Here is a 20,000-nt window from a genome sequence, read left to right as displayed (position 1 = left end):
CACACACACACACACACACACACACACACACACACACACACACACACACACACACACACACACCCCAAGGTTGTCCCATGGCAAATGGACAACTGATATGACCTAACACACTATCCCAACACACACGCACACACATACGTACACCCTGAAATGGTAACGTTGTGTGTGTGTGTGTGTTTCCTATCTCAGGACGACATGGAGATGGCCAAGTACATGGCCCGCCTCTTCACGGCCAGACACAAGTTCTACAAACAGAACAAGATCTGTGCAGAGTGAGTCTGAACGTCGTCTGAAGGTTGACTGAAGGTTGACCACAAAGCCTAGCCCCTAGATAGTGTCTTCCTGAGAGAGAGAGAGAGAGAGAGAGAGAGAGAGAGAGACAGAGACAATTATTGAGCATAGTTTTCACTTATTCTCGTCCTTTAAATAGCACCCACATCGTCTTTGCTGCCAATTTATCCCTCGTAAAGATCAAGATGTGTAAAAACCGGGTGTGTCAAGCCTACGGCAGTCGCTTGAATTAACCAAGGTAGAATAGAAACCCAGCAGACATTGTGGCTCTCGAAAAGCTGAGGACATCGTGTCAGTGGACAATTGATATTATTAATATTATTATGTTGTTAGCCTACCCTGTTTTGAGCCACAGCCCCCCTAGTGGTGGATGAATGTAATTACATGTCTGTCTCCCTCCTTAGGCCCGCCCACTCTCCTGCACCAATCCGCAGACGACCCACTTGGACCCACCGCCTCTCTCTGGTACTGTCAATCACTGTAATGGGTCATTGGATTGTGTCACCTCATTCACCCTAGAAAGTTATTATCTAATAGTATATAATACTATTACTGATTATCTCATAGTATATTATATTATATTATCAACAAAGTTACAGACGATAGTTTGTTGACTCAAAAGCGGGAACATCTGTAGACCGTTTATGGGGTATTTACTATTTATTATCCAAAGAAGTTTATTATCCAAATAAAGTGTGGCCCTGGTTATGATGTAATGTTATGACTCATAGAAGAAACAGGAAAAAGTCCTAAGAAATGATCCTTCCCTCCGTCCACACTTACCTGAAAGCGAACCAAATAGAATCCAACTTTTTATTTTATTTTTTTGAAAGAATCATAACACAGTTTTAAAATGAAAGCGATACATGAGAGTGTAGCTACCTGGACATGGAATGATGAATGATTCGGCCGAGAGCCTCTCAGGGTCGCTGGGTCCAGGGGACCGTGGGTGGGTGGTTTTGGGGCATTTTTTGTGCCGTTGTTTTTTTGGGCGTCGTTCGGTTTCCGGTGTAACTGACAAAGGAGGCACTGATTCCTCCCCGCTCCTGCTCCCGCACCCGCTCCCGCTCCTGCCCCGCCGGTCACACAATGAGGCTAAAAGTGGCACAATGGCGGTTCAGTCCAGCCCAGACCCTCTCCGGAGGACCGCCGTCCACTGTGGTCGCCACGGCCGTAACCTGACCTTTGTTGATCGCAGGCTTTTTTTGGTTAACCCCTTCTTGACCGTTGGCGCGATCCAAATGAAGAAGAAGACTGCTCCCTTCAAAGCCTCTCAAGAGAAATAAAACGATTCAACTGAATTCTTCAATAGAAATTCTCACGTGACTCGATGGAATCGTTCTTAGGACAGACGGTCGCGATTCGCTGGATGTGAATGCGCTTGTTTGTTCGTTTTTGATTCCTACTGCAATCTGATTTTCCATATTTCCTTTCTCTCCAACTCCTTCTGTCTCTCCGTAGCCACGGCCCCAGTCCTGTATCCTCCAGCCGATGCATTCCCAGTATGCAGACCATTACCAGGACACACAGAGCTCTCAAGGTACACACACACACATACATAGACACACACACGCACATGCACACACACACACACACACATACACAGACATGCCTGCTCACACACACACACACACACACACACACAGATACACAGACATGCCTCCTCACACACACACACACACACACACACACACACACACACACACACACACACACAGACATGCCTGCTCACACACACACACATACACAGACATGCCTGCTCACACACACACACAGAACATGCCTGCTCACACACACACACACACACACACACACACACACACACACACACACACACACACACACCTACATCTAAACCTCTCATACTGTATTGTATTCCCCTCTCTTATCAGCCAGCCTCAGCTTCATCCCCTCCTTGGGTTCTTCAACTTCTGGATTACCGTTCTAGCGTACTGAGACTTCCTTTGATGACAGTTTCCCTCCACACTTTAATCCATCATAATATATCAAATATACTCTTTCCAAACTTTTGACTGGTACTGTATATATGTACCAGTCAAAAGTTTGGACACACCTTCTCATTCAATGGTTTTTCTTTATTTTTTTTAATTATTTTCTACATTGTAGATTAATATTGAAGACATCAAAACTATGAAGGAACACATATGGAATTATGTAGTAAACCAAAAAGTGTTAAACAAACCAGAATATGGTTTATATTTTAGATTCTTCAAAGTAGTCACCTTTTGCTTTGATGACAGCTTTGCACACTCTTGGCAAGGTGTGTCCAAACTTTTGACTGGTACCTGACGCTTACATTTCAGTACATATGGTCCCAGCAGGACTCAAACCCCCAACCTAAGCGTTGGTAGCGCCATGCTCTACCAACTGAGCCACAGAGGACCACACTTTATTGTGATCAAAACGCCAAGGGCATCTGAACAGATCTTTCATCTACCCCGGATGTCCTTATATGGTCACACAGCTCAAACAGTTAAAAAGAGCTAATTATGTATTTCCCAGCGGTAGTGTGTGTGTGTGAGTCACCGTCTATTTGTGTTTTAATGTCCTCCCAACCAATGGGAGCGCTGCGCCCCTGATGGAGTGGAGTTCACTTCAGTCTTTCATTCACCCCCTCTGCCCTCTAATCCAACATGCCTCATGATCACACTAACACTGTGTGTGATTCTCTGTGTGGGTGTGTGAGCACTTGAAGTGTGACATCAATCATTGCGCTCGATTTTTGATGAATTTAGCTTATGAAGTGTGGGCTTTGGAGAGAATTGTGTGTGTGTGTGTGTGTGTACGTGTGTGTGGGTGTGGGTGCGTGTGCGTGTGTGTGTGTGTGTGTGCGTGTGTGCGTGCGTGTGTGTGTGTGTCCATATATCTGTGCGTCTGTGTGTGTCCGTGTCCTGCGCGCGTGTCCGTGTCTTGTGTACGCCTGCTGTTCCCACCATCACCATCTGTTCCCCCCCTCCCCTCCACCCCTCTCCCCCCCCCACCCCCCCCACCCCTCTTACAGACAGCATATTCCACGACGACCCGTACTACAAGTCGGAGACCAGCCTGGACCGGTGCCCCGGGGACTTCGGCTTCCGCAACGGCACGGCTCCCTGCAACGGCAGCATGTACAGCAGCCCCAGCCTGAGCTCCCTCAACCACTCCCAGACCTTCGTCCAACCCTCGCCCATCTCCTCCAACCTCAGCATCCCGGGCAGCGAGCTGATGCGGCCCGACTACATCCCCAGCCACCGCCACAGCGCCATCATCGCGCCCTCGTACCGCCCCACGCCCGAGTACGACGCCGTGATGCGCCAGAAGCGCCGCATGCTCCCCGCCCACCACGACCACCACAGCCAATCGCTGCGCAGCCTGAACATCAGCAACGCGTACGCGTACCGCCAGCCCGAGGCGTTGGTGTACAGTCAGCCAGAGATGAGGGAGAGGGGACCCTACCCGGGGTTAGGCCCGAGTCCAGTCCCTTACACTCCACAGGTTGGCTTATGCCCGGCTTCGCGCACACACACGCACACACACTCACACACAGACACCCGCACACACAGACACACACACACACACACACACACAGACAGACACAGACAGACACACACACACAGACACACACAGACACACATACACACACACACGGACACATACAGACACACACACACACACACACACACACACTAACAAACACTTACTCGTCCAACTCTCTCCTCATATCACTTTGCGTTCATGGTTTAGGCCAGAAGTTTTTCCGTGTCAGGTCATGTGGTCGGAAAAAAACTCCTTGCCCTAAACCCTCATCTGCATTGTTTATTCTGTGTTAGCCTTCTCTTTTACATCACTGTGTCCCTCACCTTCTCCCTCACGGTGTACCCCCTACAGGTGAGCTACAGCAAGCCAGTGTCCCACGGCCCCCACCAGGGGGGTCCGGCAGCCGGGCAGGCCCATTGTCAGACCTCCTGCGGCGGGGGAGGAGGAGGAGGAGGAGGGGGAGGAGGAGGAGGAGGAGGAGGAGGGGGCGGGAGCTCCATCTCCCACACGGTCAGCACGCCCGAGCTCGCCAACACCAAACAGCAGGGGGCGCCGCCCAACAGCTACGGCGCCACCACGGCCAACATGCTACGCAACCACATGTCCCGGCCGCCCCCGCCGTACCCGTCCTTCCGGCCCGCCACCAGCACCCCGGACCTGGCCAGCCACCGCCACCGGGGCATGGGCGGGAGCAGCCCGGAGCTGGTGACCCGCATGGTGCAGCTGTCGGTCAAGACCTTCCAGCCCGACAGCTCTGCCGTGGTGCACCAGTCGCTGCAGGAGGTCAGCGAGCCGCTGACGGCCGCCAAGCACCGCTCCTCGGGCCTGGGTAAGAGACACAGCATGGAGGTGATCAGCAGCATGAGGGGGGGAGGAGGAGGAGGAGGAGGAGGAGCAGGGATGGAGGGGATGGTGATGAAGGGGATGAACGCTCTGTTGCCGCGGAGGAACACGTTGAGAGAGCAGGTGATGCCCCCGCAGACGCAGCCCAAAGAGCTGGCCGCGCAGATGCCGGCTCAGAAAGCCCCCGAGGGCCCGGTCCCGCCGTCGTTGTCGACGACGACGGCGCCGCCGCCGCAAGGCGTGGCCTACCAGCATCAGAAGACCCTCTCCAACGCCACCATGCTGATCCACAGCAGCGAGAGCGAGGAAGAGGAGGAAGAGGAAGAGGAGGAGAGGCCCGAGCTGGACGTCCAGATCCCGGGGCTGAACGAGGACATTAGCATTAGCGCCCAGCTCCAGGCCGCCCTGGCCAAGCTCCCCAACAAGCCCCCGCCCGAGTACCCCGGGCCCCCTAGGGCGTCCAACAATGCCCCCCTCCGCTCCCACAACAACCACCACAACCACGCCAACCATCACCACAGTCCCCAGAACCAGGGCCCCACGGACGCGGCCCAAGCCCAGGCCAGAGCGCTCAAGGCTGGGCAGAGCCAGGGCGGCAGCGGGGGCGGAGGTGGTGGGACTTTGACCCGCGGGGAGCAGGCCGGGATGAACGGGGCGGTTCTAGGCCCTTCCATTTCTGAACCGGACCTGACCAGCGTGAAGGAACGTGTCCGTAAGGAACCGGTCAAAGAGAGGCCTGTGTCAGAGATGTTCTCCATAGAGGATAGCATCGTGGAGCGGGAGATAGCGCAGAGGGTAAGATTCACATCACGTGTGTTGATATGTTCATACATGCGTCATATCTACACAAAAATGTGTCAGAATGTATTGCGAAAGTTCACTGGCATCATTCACTAAGGTATAGTATCCTTGGTATGGTATATAATCAACCAATTTACTCAAGGAAGTATTTTCCTCTTTGCAGCTTTGCCTAGTGAGAAGTCAATCATGCTAGGCGTTATGTTTGACCAAAAAAAAAAACATCGCCCTTCCTGCAAACAAACAAAACAAACAATTTTGTTATTTAGATAGGCAGCTTGTTTGGGACATACTTTCACGCTTTTTTTTATTACCACAGTAATCTGGGGTTCAGCACCTGAGGGTAACATTAGGTTCCAGTCCTAGAAGCTAATCCACGTTAATCCCATAGATTACGCTTCGGGGGGCTTGCTTGTGTTGCACTGTGCCCACTTAAGACGGAGACATTTGACACAGTGGAAATGTTCAGGTCTGTTAGTTGAAACATGTAATCGCATCAGTTGCTCTAAGACCACTTCATGCTGGTTCAGCTGTGTGTGTGTGTGTGTGTGTGTGTGTGTGTGTGTGTGTGTGTGTGTGTGTGTGTGTGTGTGTGTGTGTGTGTGTGTGTGTGTGTGTGTGCGCGCGCGCGCCCGCACGCTTGTGTGTGCGTGTGTGCGCGCTTAACCTGTCCTTACACATGGCTCCGATGTAAATGTCTCCCCTAATAATCCTCCATTGGTTTAGTCCCATCCCACTGGGTTCCCTCCCCTGCCCCCCAAGCTGTTGTTTGGGCTGCTCCAGGAGGGGGTTGGAGGGGGTGAGAGGTGCAGGGGTGGAGGGGAGGAGAGGTAAGGGCCTCAGCCTTAAAACCAGCAGAGATTAGGAGAGGTAATCCCTGAGGGAGGGAGGGACCTGGAAATGTGGGTCAGAGTTGGGAGCTGCCATGTGGACACAGAGAGAGAGAGAGAAAGAGAGAGAGAGAGAGAGAGAGAGAGAGAAAGGGAGAACGAGAGGGATTCCACAGGGAAAGAAAGGGTAGAGAAGAGAAAGAAACCAAGTCAACAAAGGAGAAAGAAAGAAGGGAGAGAGCAAGAGAGAAAGGGAAAGATAGAGAGGAGGGAGTAGAGAGTGAGAGAGAGAGAGAGAGAGAGAGACAGTGAGAGAACCCACAGGTCAGTCTTTAACAAGCTCAGAGAGTCTCGTCAGCTCAGTGTGTGTGGGCCTATTTTGGAACCCCAGACAGACAGCTATCACAAGTACACGCTCACGCTTTTGGAAAGGGCTCTGAGGATAGATAGGCCCAGTTTGGCAACAAACAGGTCTAATCTACACACGCACGCACGCACGCACACACACACACGCACACACTGCGAAACCGGTAATCATGACAGCGGGCCTGTCCTCTTTCCTCAAGACGTTGGAGAGACAGAAGATGTCGGTGGACTCCATGAAGAGACCCCTGATGATGGCGGCGCTGAACGGTCTCTACGTGGCCCGCATGCCGGTACCAGAGAACCCCCACGAGGACGGCGCCAAGGCACTCCCCGATGAACGGGTAAGAGACCACCACTACTGCTGCTTCGGGGATTGGAAGGGTTAGGGTTGGGGGGGGGGGTTAGGGTTAGGGTTGGGGGGGCGGGGGGGGGGGGGGGGGGGGGGGGGGGCTGGGGGGGGACAGTTTAACACCACACCGGAGGATCTGAAGTTTGATTTTATGCTATGTTAAAGGGGCATTTTACTCGAAAAAAAACATATTTTCGAATGCTGTATTTCTCGTCACGCTACAATTATAGTCTGGAACTATGCGACCGGCGATGACGCTCGTCCGTTTGCCTGAGGAGAAGTTGCTTGCGATCGCTGCTTTCAGTTGAAAGAACCGAACGCTCTGAAAGCCAGTCATTGCTATGAGCCGTCGTTGTTTGGACTGTTAGCAGCCACACCTGTGCACAGTACCAGGTCTAGCTAGGCTTCGCGGTGCTAGCTTTGAACCAACGTGTGCCCTGTGGAATAGTGTTGTTTAGCTACGCTAACTCAGCCGGCGTTAGACAGAGACTGCATAGCATTTTTTTCGTGGCTAGCGAAGCCCGCTCCCAGGCCCACTCCGAGGTGTGAAACGCAGCCTTTGTCCTGGCCCGTTGCTAGGCTAACTGGGGCTAGCGCTAAGTGGGTTGTGGAACGCGTGGCATGGCAGTGCTTATCGCCTCTGGGCTGGCTGCTATGCCAGGAATGTGACCCGAGAGAGAGACCCCCCCCCCCCCCCCCTACCCCACCCCCCATCCCAGACTGCAGACCCCGCTCAATCACAGCTAGCCTGACAAACACATTCCGCCACAGACAGAGGGGTGTTCAGCTGAATAACATGAATTATTGGGTTGGAATTTATGGGGGGTGAGAGCATTTTTGATCCATGCGTGATAGGATGTAAGTGGTAGGTTCTCAAAATGAAATGGAGGTTCTCAGACTTCACTGTGAACCCTTTCAGTGGTGTTGAGTTAGTATAACTAGTATAGCCCACCCGTCTCTCTTAAGTCTCTCGTTCTCAATCTCTGTTTCCTCCTTCCCCATCTCTCTCTCTCTCTCTCTCTCTCCCCCCCCCCCCCCCCCCCCCTCAGTGTAAGACTCTGGAACTGAAGCTAGAGGAGGAGAGGGTCTTCACCGAGTATGAGCAGATCCCCAAGAAGCGGGCCGACTGCGTGGTCACCACGGCGACGCTGGCCGACAACGGAGAGCGTAACCGGTTCCGCGACGTGGTTCCGTACGAGGAGAACCGGGTGGAGCTGGTGCCCAACAAGGAGAACAACACGGGCTACATCAACGCCTCACACATCAAGGTGAAGGGTCTAGAGTCGAGTAGTCGAGGCGGTACCAGACTCAAACGGGCTTTACACACTTCATGGCCGACCCCGAACCTACAGCACCGTACTGTTCTGGCTTGGATATTATTATTGGATATTATTTTTATCCAAAGCGACTTACTTATGTCTAAAGTAAGTGAATCATCTATATAAAAACAGATCGATGCTAGGACCAGGCGCCATTGGTAGTCACAATGCTAGAAAAAGGAAGGATTCTATACTCACCGGCCACTTTATTGGGTACACCTTGCTAGTACTGGGTTGGACCCCCTTTTGTAGCCCATCTGCTTCAAGGTTCGACGTGTTGTGCGTTCAGAGATGGTCTTCTGCATACCTTGGCTGTAACGAGTGGTTATCTGAGTTACTGTTGCCTTTCTATCATCTCGAACCAGTCTGGCCATTCTCCTCTGCCCTCTGGCATCAACAAGGCATTTTTGCCCAGAGAACTGCCGCTCACTGATATTTTCTCTTTTTCGGACTATTCTCTGTAAACCCTAGAGATGGTTGTGTGTGAAAATCCCAGTAGATCAGCAGTTTCTGAAATACTCAAACTAGCCCGTCTGGAACCAACAACCATGCCATGTTCAAAGTCACTTAAATCACCTTTCTTCCCCATTCTGATGCTCAGTTTGAACTTCAGCAGGTCGTCTTGACCATGTCTACATACCTAAATGCATTGAGTTTCTGCCATGTGATTGGCTGATATTAGATATTCGCGTTACCGAGCAGTTGAACAGGTGTACTTAATTAAGTGGCCGGTGAGTGTATATATGACTTCGATACCCGCTTAGGGCAAGCTACCCTACCCTGCCGTTCACTACAGTATATTGTTTGATTACTTACGCAAGGCAGATGAGGTGGTATGCTATACATCTTGGTCAGATACTTTTTTCTCCAAACTTTCCTCTTGCAATCCCTCTGCTACATGATAATATTCATCTTATCTGTCAACAAGACCTATTTCCAGACCTCTGCGGGCTTTTTAGGTACTTTTTAGCAAACTGTAACCTGACCATCCTTTTCTAGTGGTTTGTACCTAGTGGTTTGTACCTAGCAGTGTACCTAATAAAGTGGCCGGTGAGCGTATATTCCACTACGGCGGATGTGTAACTAGGCCAGCCCGGTACGGTTCAGCTTGGTTCAGCTCTGTCGTGTGAAAAGGGTAAAAGTCTCACATCTAGTCTGACTCAGGAGGGAGGAAGAGACAGAACAGAAGGGTGTGACATGCGCACGTACATCCCTTTGTTTATCCGTCTCCCATTGCTTTTCTTGGCAGTTAGATAATGAATTCTAGAATGTTTTGGCAGTTGAAAACACCTTCAAGTGGACTAGCCAATTAAGCGATAGATGATTATATTCATACTTGGAGTGCCTGTTACTTCCAGCCCACACTGACAACCCCTCTAGAATTGATTCAACCTTTATTTAGACAGGCCAGTCATTGAGAATAAATTCTCTTTCATAATAAAGATCAACGATCTGTCTGTCTGTTAGAAGGGGAAAAGAAGGGAGAGTTGGCTGCCTTCCATAATCCATTCTCTTTCCATGTTCTCTTCCGCTCATCCTTTCTTTCTCAAAAATGGATCTGACATGAGTGGTGGATTGGTGACAGCAACTTGGCTTAAAAAACCGACTGCTTTGACCTCTGACCCTTAGATTAGTTGTCACCTTTAGGAATGGAAGGGAGGGAGGAAGTAAAGGAGGCCATGTGAGGCTTTTGGGCCACAGCAAAAGCTTATGGACCCGATGGAATTCCCCAAACCCTCTTAAGTGAACCCAAGCTGTTCTCTCTTGCTCTGTGCCCATGCTCAGCCCTTAGCTCTTAGTGGTCTGCCTGTCCCTGTGTGTGTGTGTTTGTGTTTGTGTGTGTGTGTGTGTGTCTGTGTGTGTCTGTGTGTGTCTGTGTGTGTCTGTCTGTCTGAGCATGTGTGTTTTATTACTCTTTCATGTGTGCATGCACATCTGTGTGCGTGTGCGTGTGCGCGTGTGTGTGTGTGTGTACTGTATGTGTGTGCGTGTGTGTGCGTGTGCGTGCGTGTGTGTGTGTGTGTGTGTGTGTGTACTGTATGTGTGCTAAATCAGTGCTGAATCACGGTCTATTAACATCTAACCCTCTTATTGCATCATCAGAGGCTGCTAGTTGAGGACAAAAGCCCCTGTTTGTTTCCTCCAGCAGCTCTGGGATGTTGTTTACGAGGTCACGGGGTGGGCCGAGGCCTCAGCTGCTCATGTTGGTTACAGTCATTCCGTAATGGCATTCCAGCCACTTCATATCGGTTTAGTGTTTAGACTTAGGGTCCTCTGCATTGGAGATTGCTGTGTAAGATGCTCTTAAAGTAAGAGGAATGTGCGCCACTTCGATGCACTTTGTGTGTAATATAATGTAGCGCTGCCCTCTGGTGGTGGATTAGGGTTAGGGTTACAGCAGAGCGCAAACTCTGATATTGTAGCTTTGAATAATGAATGAGATTAGATATTAATAAGGACAATTGTGCGTGTGTGTATGTGAGTGTGTGTGTGTGTCTGTCTGTCTGAGTGTGTGTGTGTGTGTGTGTGTGTGTGTGTGTGTGTGTGCAGGTGTGTTGTCTCTTTGATTGATTCTAAATGTACGTGTGTGTGTGTGTGTGTGTGTGTGTGTGTGTGTGTGTGTGTGTGTGTGTGTGTGTGTGCTAATTCCCAGGTGACGGTCAGTGGGGAGGAGTGGCACTACATCGCCACTCAGGGTCCGTTGGCCAGCACCTGTGGCGACTTCTGGCAGATGGTCTGGGAGCAAGGCGTCAACGTTATCGCCATGGTTACCGCCGAGGAGGTACAGTATCAACGCCCCCCCCTCCCCTCGAAATACACATAGTATGCTCTCTCCCATAAACACAGTCATACACACACACACACACACACACACACACACACAACACGTAAATGTACAAGAGAGACATCACTTAGAGCCGGGATTCACATGAATTATTGAATGTGATTAATTATTTAGATGCACTGAGAGTTCAAAGAACACTGTGTGCTTTGAATGATGCAGAAACGTGGTTGTGTACATGTCTGTGGTTACACAAAGTCATTGTGTTTGAGACCGCAACGTTAATATTGTATATATCCCTGTTACTTTGCTTGTGTGTGTGTGTGTGTGTGTGTGTGTGTGTGTGTGTGTGTGTGTAGTGTGTGTGTATGGCATGTATCATAGTGGATATCCCAGACGAGCCTCCCATGGCCCTATCATACATTGGAGGCTTGTCTTAAGATTTGGACTTGGTGCAATTGCACCTGTTACTTTGCTTGTGTGTGTGTGCGTGTGTGTGTGTGTGTGTGTAGTGTGTGTATCCATCCACCCCCTGTGTACATTCCGCCCACATCCAACCTCTCTCTCTCTCTCTCTCTCTCCTCACCCCTAGGAGGGCGGGAGGGCCAAGAGCCACCGCTACTGGCCCAAGCTGGGCTCCAAGCACAACTCGGCCACGCACGGCAAGTTCAAGGTCACCACCAAGTTCCGCACCGACTCGGGCTGCTACGCCACCACGGGGTTAAAGGTCAAACACCTGCTGTCGGGCCAGGAGCGCACCGTGTGGCACCTGCAGTACACCGACTGGCCCGACCACGGCTGTCCCGAATACGTCCAGGGCTTCCTCTGTGAGTACACTAGCCGGGGGGGGGGGGACGTGTCCAACAGGCATAGTTCTCAGTCATGTAGAATATGGAGTCACGTTCTACCCGCATTGTTACATACAGTAATCAACGCCCATTTGAATCAGGCTCATTGGTCTGTGTATCGAACAGTTGTGTGTACAGTAATGCATTGCGTATTGTATATGTACTGACCTCCCGTGCCCCCCCCCCCACCACCCCCCAGCGTACCTGGAGGAGATCCAGTCAGTGCGGAGACACACCAACTCCATGCTGGACACCTCCAAGAGCCTCAACCCCCCCGTGGTGGTCCACTGTAGTGCCGGGGTGGGCCGCACAGGGGTGGTCATCCTCACCGAGCTCATGATCAGCTGCCTGGAGCACAACGAGGTGAGGGGGAAGGTGTGGGAGCCATGGTTTGGGTTGGATATTGGTATTGGGGGGGAAATCATCGAGGTTAGTGTTATATTCTGCCCTCAAAATGGGACGGTAGACGCATGGTGGAGTGAGGAGTTGTATGTGGATAAGTTGTGCCTTCCATAAGAGCTGAAAGTGTGTGACTGATTACGTGCTGATCTTCCGAATGTTGTGTACTTACATTGACTGTGATCTGATCTCTCTCTCTCTCTCTTTCCCTCTCTTTCTCTCTCTCTCTTTCTCTCTCTCTCTCTCTTTCCCTCTCTTTCTCTCTCTCTCTTTCTCTCTCTCTCTCTCTCTCTCTCTCTCTCTCTCTCTCTCTCTCCCTCTCTCCCTGTCTCTCTCTCAGAGGGTGGAGGTACCTATGATGCTAGGTCACCTGAGGCAGCAGAGAATGATCATGGTCCAGACCATCTCACAGTACAAGTTCGTCTACCAGGTCCTCATCCAGTTCCTCAAGAACTCCCGCCTCATCTGAACCACGACCCCTGACCCCTGACCCCCCAACGTGACGGGATGAAAACAGAACACTGGTACTTGGTTCGGTGACCTAAAAGGACTGGAGAGGATTGTATTCGTATGCACTCTGGTAGGCTGAGAGGAGTTTCCGCCATATTGGTTAGGTACATCTGCTGTGGCTCCTGGTCCTGTCGAGGGCAAAGGGAAGAGGGATGGTATTCAGATTGGAACCTAGCTTTTGAGGTCTACCAAGAGAGGGGGGCGTGAAATGATGTATTTTACCCGAGCAGCGTCTCTGTCATATGTTTATATGTCACTTTCCCTTGTGTTAGCGTTAGCCTCCCTATCACATGCCCGGTCAATGGAAAGATTGGAGAGAGATTGTTGAAATGGTACTAATCAGGCTAGCATGCTAGAAGCTAACGGGCTATGCTATGTTTTCAAAATTATTTTTGACCTCAACCCAGCAGGGTCGGGGTCTCTTCGATGTCTCCTTGATTTCATATTTCTCACATTTGTGTACATATTTGTTCTGAAACTTAAAAAACAACAACACCGTTTTCTTATTTTAATAATGAGGGTAGCCATCCTCTATAATCAAATTGAACATGACATTGTATTGTTTGATATTGAACATGATGACACATTTAAAAAAAAATATGTTGTGCCAAGTTAAACACCAAGTACCAAGTTAGAAACCCTGTCATACATTCTATTAAGGTGGATTATACATTTTTATGTATTCCTGCATTGCTAAAACAATGTAAAGTACAGTTTAAAAAGCATTGTCTGTAGTTACTTTTACAAACAGCAGAAGGCAGTGTTGTTTTCTATTTCATATACACTCTGAAAAAAATCTAATTAGAGTAGAATAAAACTTTACTGGCTCTGGCTTTTCAAAGCCAGCTGCCCTCAACCTTTCTGGTTCTATGTTGTAAAAGTATAAATACAGTGTTCTGTCTCAACATTTCAATATTTAATATTTTTATATCATTTTTTTATTCTTTACTTTTATTTATTTCTCTTAACACCATTGTCATCCTCTCTCAGTTACTGAACGCAACAAATGTGGATCGTTGTATTTCACCCTCTCAGCTCTCCTTTCGTTTCCAGCTTCTTCAAATTCCCCATTGTTGACATTTTTTTGGAAATTACATTCAAAGTAAGATTTTTTTTTTATTATTACTTTCCTTAACATCTCTTGGCCTTAGCAATCAATCTTTTGCATATTCCTTATTGACACCTATAGGATTTCAGGTGGAGCGAATTCATTCATTTCATTGTCTGTAAAAGTTGTGTTTTCACAGATTTCGCCAGATATATTTCTAATCCATTGTGATAACGATCCTCAATTGACGTTCTCTCCCAAGAACTTTCTCTTATTGTACCAGAAGGCATCTGTTGCCTTGTCCCCTTTCTTTTACATGGAGTCTGTTTTTTGTTTACTACAATTCCTAGTGTTGTATGGATGCTACGTGTAGCCTGGATGTACAGTGTCAATCTGCTGTCATTTGTTGTTGTGACAGAGGCAAATGGTCACCCAGGCAATGCTATGTGGCTACCCAGTCAATGCTATGTGGTCACCCAGGCAATGCTATGTGGCTACCCAGGCAATGCTATGTGGCTGCCCAGTCAATGCTATGTGGTCACCCAGGCAATGCTATGTGGCTACCCAGGCAATGCTATGTGGCTACCCAGGCAATGCTATGTCGATACCCAGGCAATGCTATGTGGCTACCCAGGCAATGCTATGTGGCCACCCAGGCAATGCTATGTGGCTACCCAGGCAATGCTATGTCGATACCCAGGCAATGCTATGTGGCTACCCAGGCAATGCTATGTGGCCACCCAGGCAATGCTATGTGGCTACCCAGGCAATGCTATGCTAATGCTACAGTATGTGGTCACCAATGTGTGCTAGGTCATGACGGTTCTTTTGGAGAGCAGTGTGTGCTCCCATACAGTGACCCAAAGCCCAGGGAAGAGTTCCTTTACCCTGAGATGTTTGTGCCTTATTGAAGCGCAGAGATAGGCTACCCTGCTGCTGGATCTCCCCATGAGGAATGGGTGGAGACCAATCTGATCCACAGTAAGAGACCTGTTTGGAAACCCAGCCGCCATTTTGGCTCCAAAGGCCCCACAATGACTATAACTTGCGTTGTTAACAGTATGGCCTGTAGTTGGGCTTGGCGTTGGTGTCAATATGGTGTCAGTTACAATTTAAATCTCAAATAGAATTTTCCTAACATTCTATATGTATGGCTGAATGTGATCTGTCTTGAAATAGACTTTGTAAATGTAGTCTGTGATGAACCAACGTTCTGTAGACCAACGTGGGTTGCCCCAAAATGTTTTAGTGACCAACCTGTCAGCTCCTTAATGACGGCCATTTTCTATAACCTATAAGGATATGGCTCTGGATCATCGTGTTCCTACGTGCCTGAACTCAGCTACTCATTCTCTCTTGTTTTACATATTTGTTTCTATCTCTGTGAGTTGCGATACAAAGCCAGCCATGTCCAAAGTAACGTTTGTACATATCAGGCATGCGAAAGAAAATTTCTACAAATTTTTTTTTTGTTTGTTTTGTTTTGTTTTGACTTGGTACCCTTAAAATACCGCAAGATAATAAACTATGCATGCTTTTTTTATATTCCAATGTATATATCTATACTCAGATAAGTATATAAGCTTAATGCTCTCTTGACATATGAGTGTTCTATTGCACTTCTCTTCGTGACAGTATTTTCCCACAATGCATTCCACTGTTAATGTTTTTCTGTTTTTTTTTTGTTTTCCACTTCATTTTTTGGCATAATTTCTGAAAAACCTTTAAATATATGTTCTGTACATATGTTTTGTATATGCTTTGCCAGTGCAAAGTGCAAGTCTTTTCTGCCCCCAGACATGTACGAATCTGTCATACTTGCTCATTATACATTAAAGCCTTATTTTCTCTACGTGCAGCTGTCTGTTGTGAGTTTCATTGCTATAGCAACGACAGTGTTTATGATGTGGGGGGTTAGCATTGACGGTTGCTAATGCTAACAGCAGACATATGTGATGTCTCCCTTCACACAGCTCTGGACGGGAGTTAACACCAACCAACCAACCAAACAAGGTGCTAACGTTCCGTTAACACCCTGCATTGTGATAGGGTCACATTCCAAAGCTTTTTATAGGCCCACCGTGACAATGCAGCTGTCATCACATGGGAGCTGGCACTCGTCATTGGTTGAGAGTGACTTGGTTGACATGCAAGCCCCGCCCATAGGTAAACAGCTCAGAGTTGATGAAAGGTGAAATACAGCTGAGTCTATTTAATGAACATTCTTTTGCATGATAAAATTCCTCTAAAACAAGTTTGGAAGACAAGTCACCCCTTGCCTTCAAAACAACATGAATAAAAACAGTACTGCACCTCAATCCATGAGAACATTCATACATATTCATACATTTGACAGAAATGTAAGAACCGCTCAGTACAAAAGTAGTCAGTATTCCCTTTATAAAATGCTATAACTTTACCACTCCTCCTCTGCTGTGTATCAACACCAAGAAGAAGGGAAAGTGCCCCTAGTTCATAGTCCATATTGTATAGGTTTTTGTGTGTGTGTGTGCTCAGTCTTGTCATTTCTGCAGGGCAATCTCTTTCCGGAGGTCGTCCAGGTAATGGTGATCCTTCCCATGAGCCACCTCCATGATCGCCATTGCCTTTACACACAAACGTAAACACACACACACAATGATAAACAACGATAAACATGCATACACACACACAAACAAAGATCACCTCAGAACTGATCGAGATTTAAATGTCTCCACAATGCACTGATACATTAATAGCTGATTCTAATGCAGTGTATACCACACAGAAAAATGTGTCTGAATACAGTATTACAATATAACACGCTCTACTCTACCAGTGTAACAAAACGGATGTGATTATATCTAATAGCAGAGGTTAGAACTGCTATAGTGACGTTCTTTGTAGCTCATACACTGAGTAGTGGTCGGGAGTCGACTCCAATTTTGAAAGGGAGAAGAATCAACTCCCGCTGGAGTCTGCCCTCTCTGTGACTCCAAATTCCACTGCTAATTTATGCCTGAGACAACAAAACAGCATATAATGTCTTGTAGAGAATGAACATATTTTGCCAATGCATCGCTAGACCGGTAAACTCTTTAAAGAGTTTGAAAACGTTTTTAAGCACATTATGATCGGAGTCGGAGTCGAGAAAGAGTCGACTCCATCGACTCTGAGAGCGACGAGTCGGGAGTTGTACACCACTAATGCTGAGAGGACGCCGCCGTCTGTGTTGTGGTGTTACCTTTTTCAGGGACTGGATACCCAGAGGCTTCCTCTCCAGACCCAGGTAGAGCCTTCCCAGCTTCAGATACATGGACGCCACGTTCATGGAATGGGCCGGGTACAGTGAACTAGAGGAGAGACCGGGGACAGGTCAACATACAGAGCTCCACAGAAACCACTGAATCAGGAGAGAAAATCAGAACTACGCAAAATATTCTCTGGTCAGCTGACCGTCACTATACGAGTGACCACATGAGCAGGTACGCATCTCTCCACAACCATATTCGAAGCCAGCCGTATGATACTGTATGAACAGGTTAGCATTGCTATACTGCTACAGCTATGTGACTTCAACTGCTACAGCTATGTGACTTCACCTGGACTTCACCTGGAGTTACAGTACCTGTAGAGCAGTGGAGGCTGGTGGCGGTAGAAATCGGAGGACGGGCTCATTGTAATGCATTGAAGTGTGTTTTGATACCATTCCTTATTCCATTCCATGCATCACAATGAGCCCTGTCCTCCGATTTCCACCTCCACCAGTCTCCCCTGCTGTAGAGATGGTTGGGTACCACACTGTATGTACCTGTATGGTTTGAGGACCTTCTCTCCATATCTGATGGCCCCGTCCCAGTCGTCCATGTAGAGACACACGCCCATGGCCTGGTACATCATGTGCAGCATGTACACGTTGGTGTCCTCAAACACAGAGCCCATCTTTTCCAGGCTCAGCTCGCACATCTCCAGAAGCTCACTAGGGGGTGCTAACGAGTCAAGGCCGTATACACAGTGGGCAATGCTCAGGGCTAAGGTGGAAAAACCTAGGTTAAGAGGTTAGCCTTAGCTGCTAAGGCTTAGCCCAGCATCTATCAAAATCTATCAGGGGTTTTGCTAGAGCAAGCTAACTTAAGGACCAATGGAGTATTTACTTACTAGGCACAACTAGTGGTACTTCTCTGGCTAGCGCTGACTAAAAACAGAAAAGCCACAGTGTCATGAACGTAGCCAAGGCAAATGCTGACATTTGCTACATACTAGCTAATATGGTAACTCATGAAAACAGCGCTGTGCAGTGCAGAAATGAAAACCAAGCAGACAATACGCACACTCATCCTTGCTGCTTCAGGCACAGAGAGACCACATAGGGGGTCCATAAAGGATATTTTTCCCGTGTTTGGCAGTGCGGAAGTCTGCAATAATTCTCTTCGAGTAGCGCACCATATTACTGATGACCTCTGGCCCGAGGGGTTCACTCATCTTACGAACCTTCAGCTTGACCTTGTCCTGGGAAAACAAACCAAATAGTGTTTCTTAGAATATGCTAGAAAGAAAGCTGAACACTTTTGCTACGGTGCTGTTGTTTTATTCAACCAATGATTCAGCAGCAAGCCGCCTTCCTCTGGGTTTCATCTCTTGCTTTCTGTGGAAAAGTTGATTGAATAAAATGATAATATCAGAGCAAGAGTGTCCGGCTTTCACTCTTTCTTTCTTTCTTTCTTTCCTTTCTTTCACTCTTTCTTTCTTTCTTTCCTTTCTTTCACTCTTTCTTTTTTCTTTCTTTCTTTTCTTTCTTTCTTTCTTTCTTTCCTTTCTTTCTTTCTTTCTTTCTCTGAACTTTCAACCGACAGCCTGCACCTCCCCAAACAAAGATGTTAGTTTGTTTTGTTGGTTTTAAAAAAAAAAAAGAAGATAAACAGATTAGTCATTTTGGGTGAACAACCCCTTTAAAAAGCTTGTATGGACAGAGAAGGAAGTGACCAGGTACATTACTGAGACTGATGCAGGGTAAAACGTATTAAACGTACGTAACAATATGTAGAAATACACTATGTTTCGCTCTTCGGTGTGGGGACGGATTCTTACTTTCGACTTGGTTTTGCACTCCTTGCAGTCGCAGGTGAAGTAGTAAGCCTCTCTCAACCTCTCATTCCGGTCAACTGTAGGGTACAGGAGGTCTATGTAGCTGGTGTACATCTGGGAAGACACACACACGCGCGCACACACACACACACACACAGTCTTGGAGGTGAATACCCTGCTCAGCTATTAGGACCCACAAGGGTCAAGTCTTAAAATATCCCTGCCAGGCTCTTTAATCAGCTGCTGTGTACTCCCCTTATCCCCCTCTTCTCTTTTCCTTCTGAGCCCCCCCTAGCCCCCCACCCTGTCACACACACACACACACACACACACACACACACACACACACACACACACACACAGACACAGACACAGACACAGACACAGACACAGACACACACAGCTGTCCACATTCCTCAAAAGCCTCCTCGCCACTGACCCGCACCCCCGTCAGAAACCCAACACGGGAACTACACTGTGTGCCAATGAAACGCAAACATTGCAAAATAATTGAACACTCCGATCAATCAAGAAATTTACTCTGCTTGCGTGCATCTGTCTCTTCGAGTGGCGGTGCACACACACACACACACACACACACACACACACACACACACACACACACACACACACACACACACGTGGCCAGTGCGGGGTTGGTGTTAGTGTCCTTCTCAAACTCCCAACCCCTGCCACTGTAGCTAATGCCATGGCTGGCTAACCATCCCCCCCTTGAGATCGGCCCCTACAACCCCCGCCTCACCTCACACAGCAGCTGTGGTGTCAAACATCTAACCTATTCAAATACAGGTAAATTACAAATGGCCGACACCCACTCACCCACCCACTCTCTCCGCCCCTCCTCCCCCCCCCCACCCCCTTCAACACTGACCCCTGACTCCCCACCCCCCCCACGCCTCCATACCCGGCAGCTGCCCTCCCCTCCCTCCCTCCCCTCCCTCCCCTCACCTCATCCCCGGGGTTCATATCCTTCACGGCCCGCAACTCTGCAAAGA

At 48.6% G+C, this 20,000-nt stretch overlaps 2 protein-coding genes across 2 annotated transcripts in view; one reads left to right on the top strand and one right to left on the bottom strand.

Annotated features, from left to right (window-relative positions):
- Nucleotides 1-15,774, top strand: part of LOC310817784 (tyrosine-protein phosphatase non-receptor type 14-like) — a 32,414-nt gene extending 16,640 nt beyond the window's left edge. Inside the window, exons 9-19 of the mRNA XM_083688487.1 lie at nucleotides 190-272; nucleotides 696-756; nucleotides 1,753-1,831; nucleotides 3,314-3,786; nucleotides 4,180-5,466; nucleotides 6,866-7,006; nucleotides 8,064-8,282; nucleotides 10,987-11,115; nucleotides 11,708-11,942; nucleotides 12,163-12,326; nucleotides 12,703-15,774. Of these exons, the coding sequence (XP_083544613.1) occupies nucleotides 190-272; nucleotides 696-756; nucleotides 1,753-1,831; nucleotides 3,314-3,786; nucleotides 4,180-5,466; nucleotides 6,866-7,006; nucleotides 8,064-8,282; nucleotides 10,987-11,115; nucleotides 11,708-11,942; nucleotides 12,163-12,326; nucleotides 12,703-12,831 (3,000 nt within the window). The 3' untranslated portion in view covers nucleotides 12,832-15,774. The remainder of the gene's footprint in view (nucleotides 1-189; nucleotides 273-695; nucleotides 757-1,752; nucleotides 1,832-3,313; nucleotides 3,787-4,179; nucleotides 5,467-6,865; nucleotides 7,007-8,063; nucleotides 8,283-10,986; nucleotides 11,116-11,707; nucleotides 11,943-12,162; nucleotides 12,327-12,702) is intronic.
- A 645-nt stretch (nucleotides 15,775-16,419) lies between these two features.
- Nucleotides 16,420-20,000, bottom strand: part of smyd2b (SET and MYND domain containing 2b) — a 16,607-nt gene continuing 13,026 nt past the window's right edge. The window contains exons 7-12 of the mRNA XM_083689383.1: nucleotides 19,954-20,000; nucleotides 18,988-19,098; nucleotides 18,255-18,408; nucleotides 17,711-17,930; nucleotides 17,144-17,252; nucleotides 16,420-16,526 (exon numbers count right to left, since the gene is read on the bottom strand). The exon at nucleotides 19,954-20,000 is cut by the window's right edge and continues 56 nt beyond it. Of these exons, the coding sequence (XP_083545509.1) occupies nucleotides 16,443-16,526; nucleotides 17,144-17,252; nucleotides 17,711-17,930; nucleotides 18,255-18,408; nucleotides 18,988-19,098; nucleotides 19,954-20,000 (725 nt within the window). The 3' untranslated portion in view covers nucleotides 16,420-16,442. The remainder of the gene's footprint in view (nucleotides 16,527-17,143; nucleotides 17,253-17,710; nucleotides 17,931-18,254; nucleotides 18,409-18,987; nucleotides 19,099-19,953) is intronic.

The sequence above is a fragment of the Argentina silus genome (genome assembly GCF_951799395.1).
Source record: "Argentina silus genome assembly, chromosome: 17".
Taxonomy (NCBI): domain Eukaryota; kingdom Metazoa; phylum Chordata; class Actinopteri; order Argentiniformes; family Argentinidae; genus Argentina; species Argentina silus.
The sequence above is the reverse complement of the archived record's forward strand: the minus strand, read 5'-3'. Positions and strand labels throughout refer to the sequence as shown.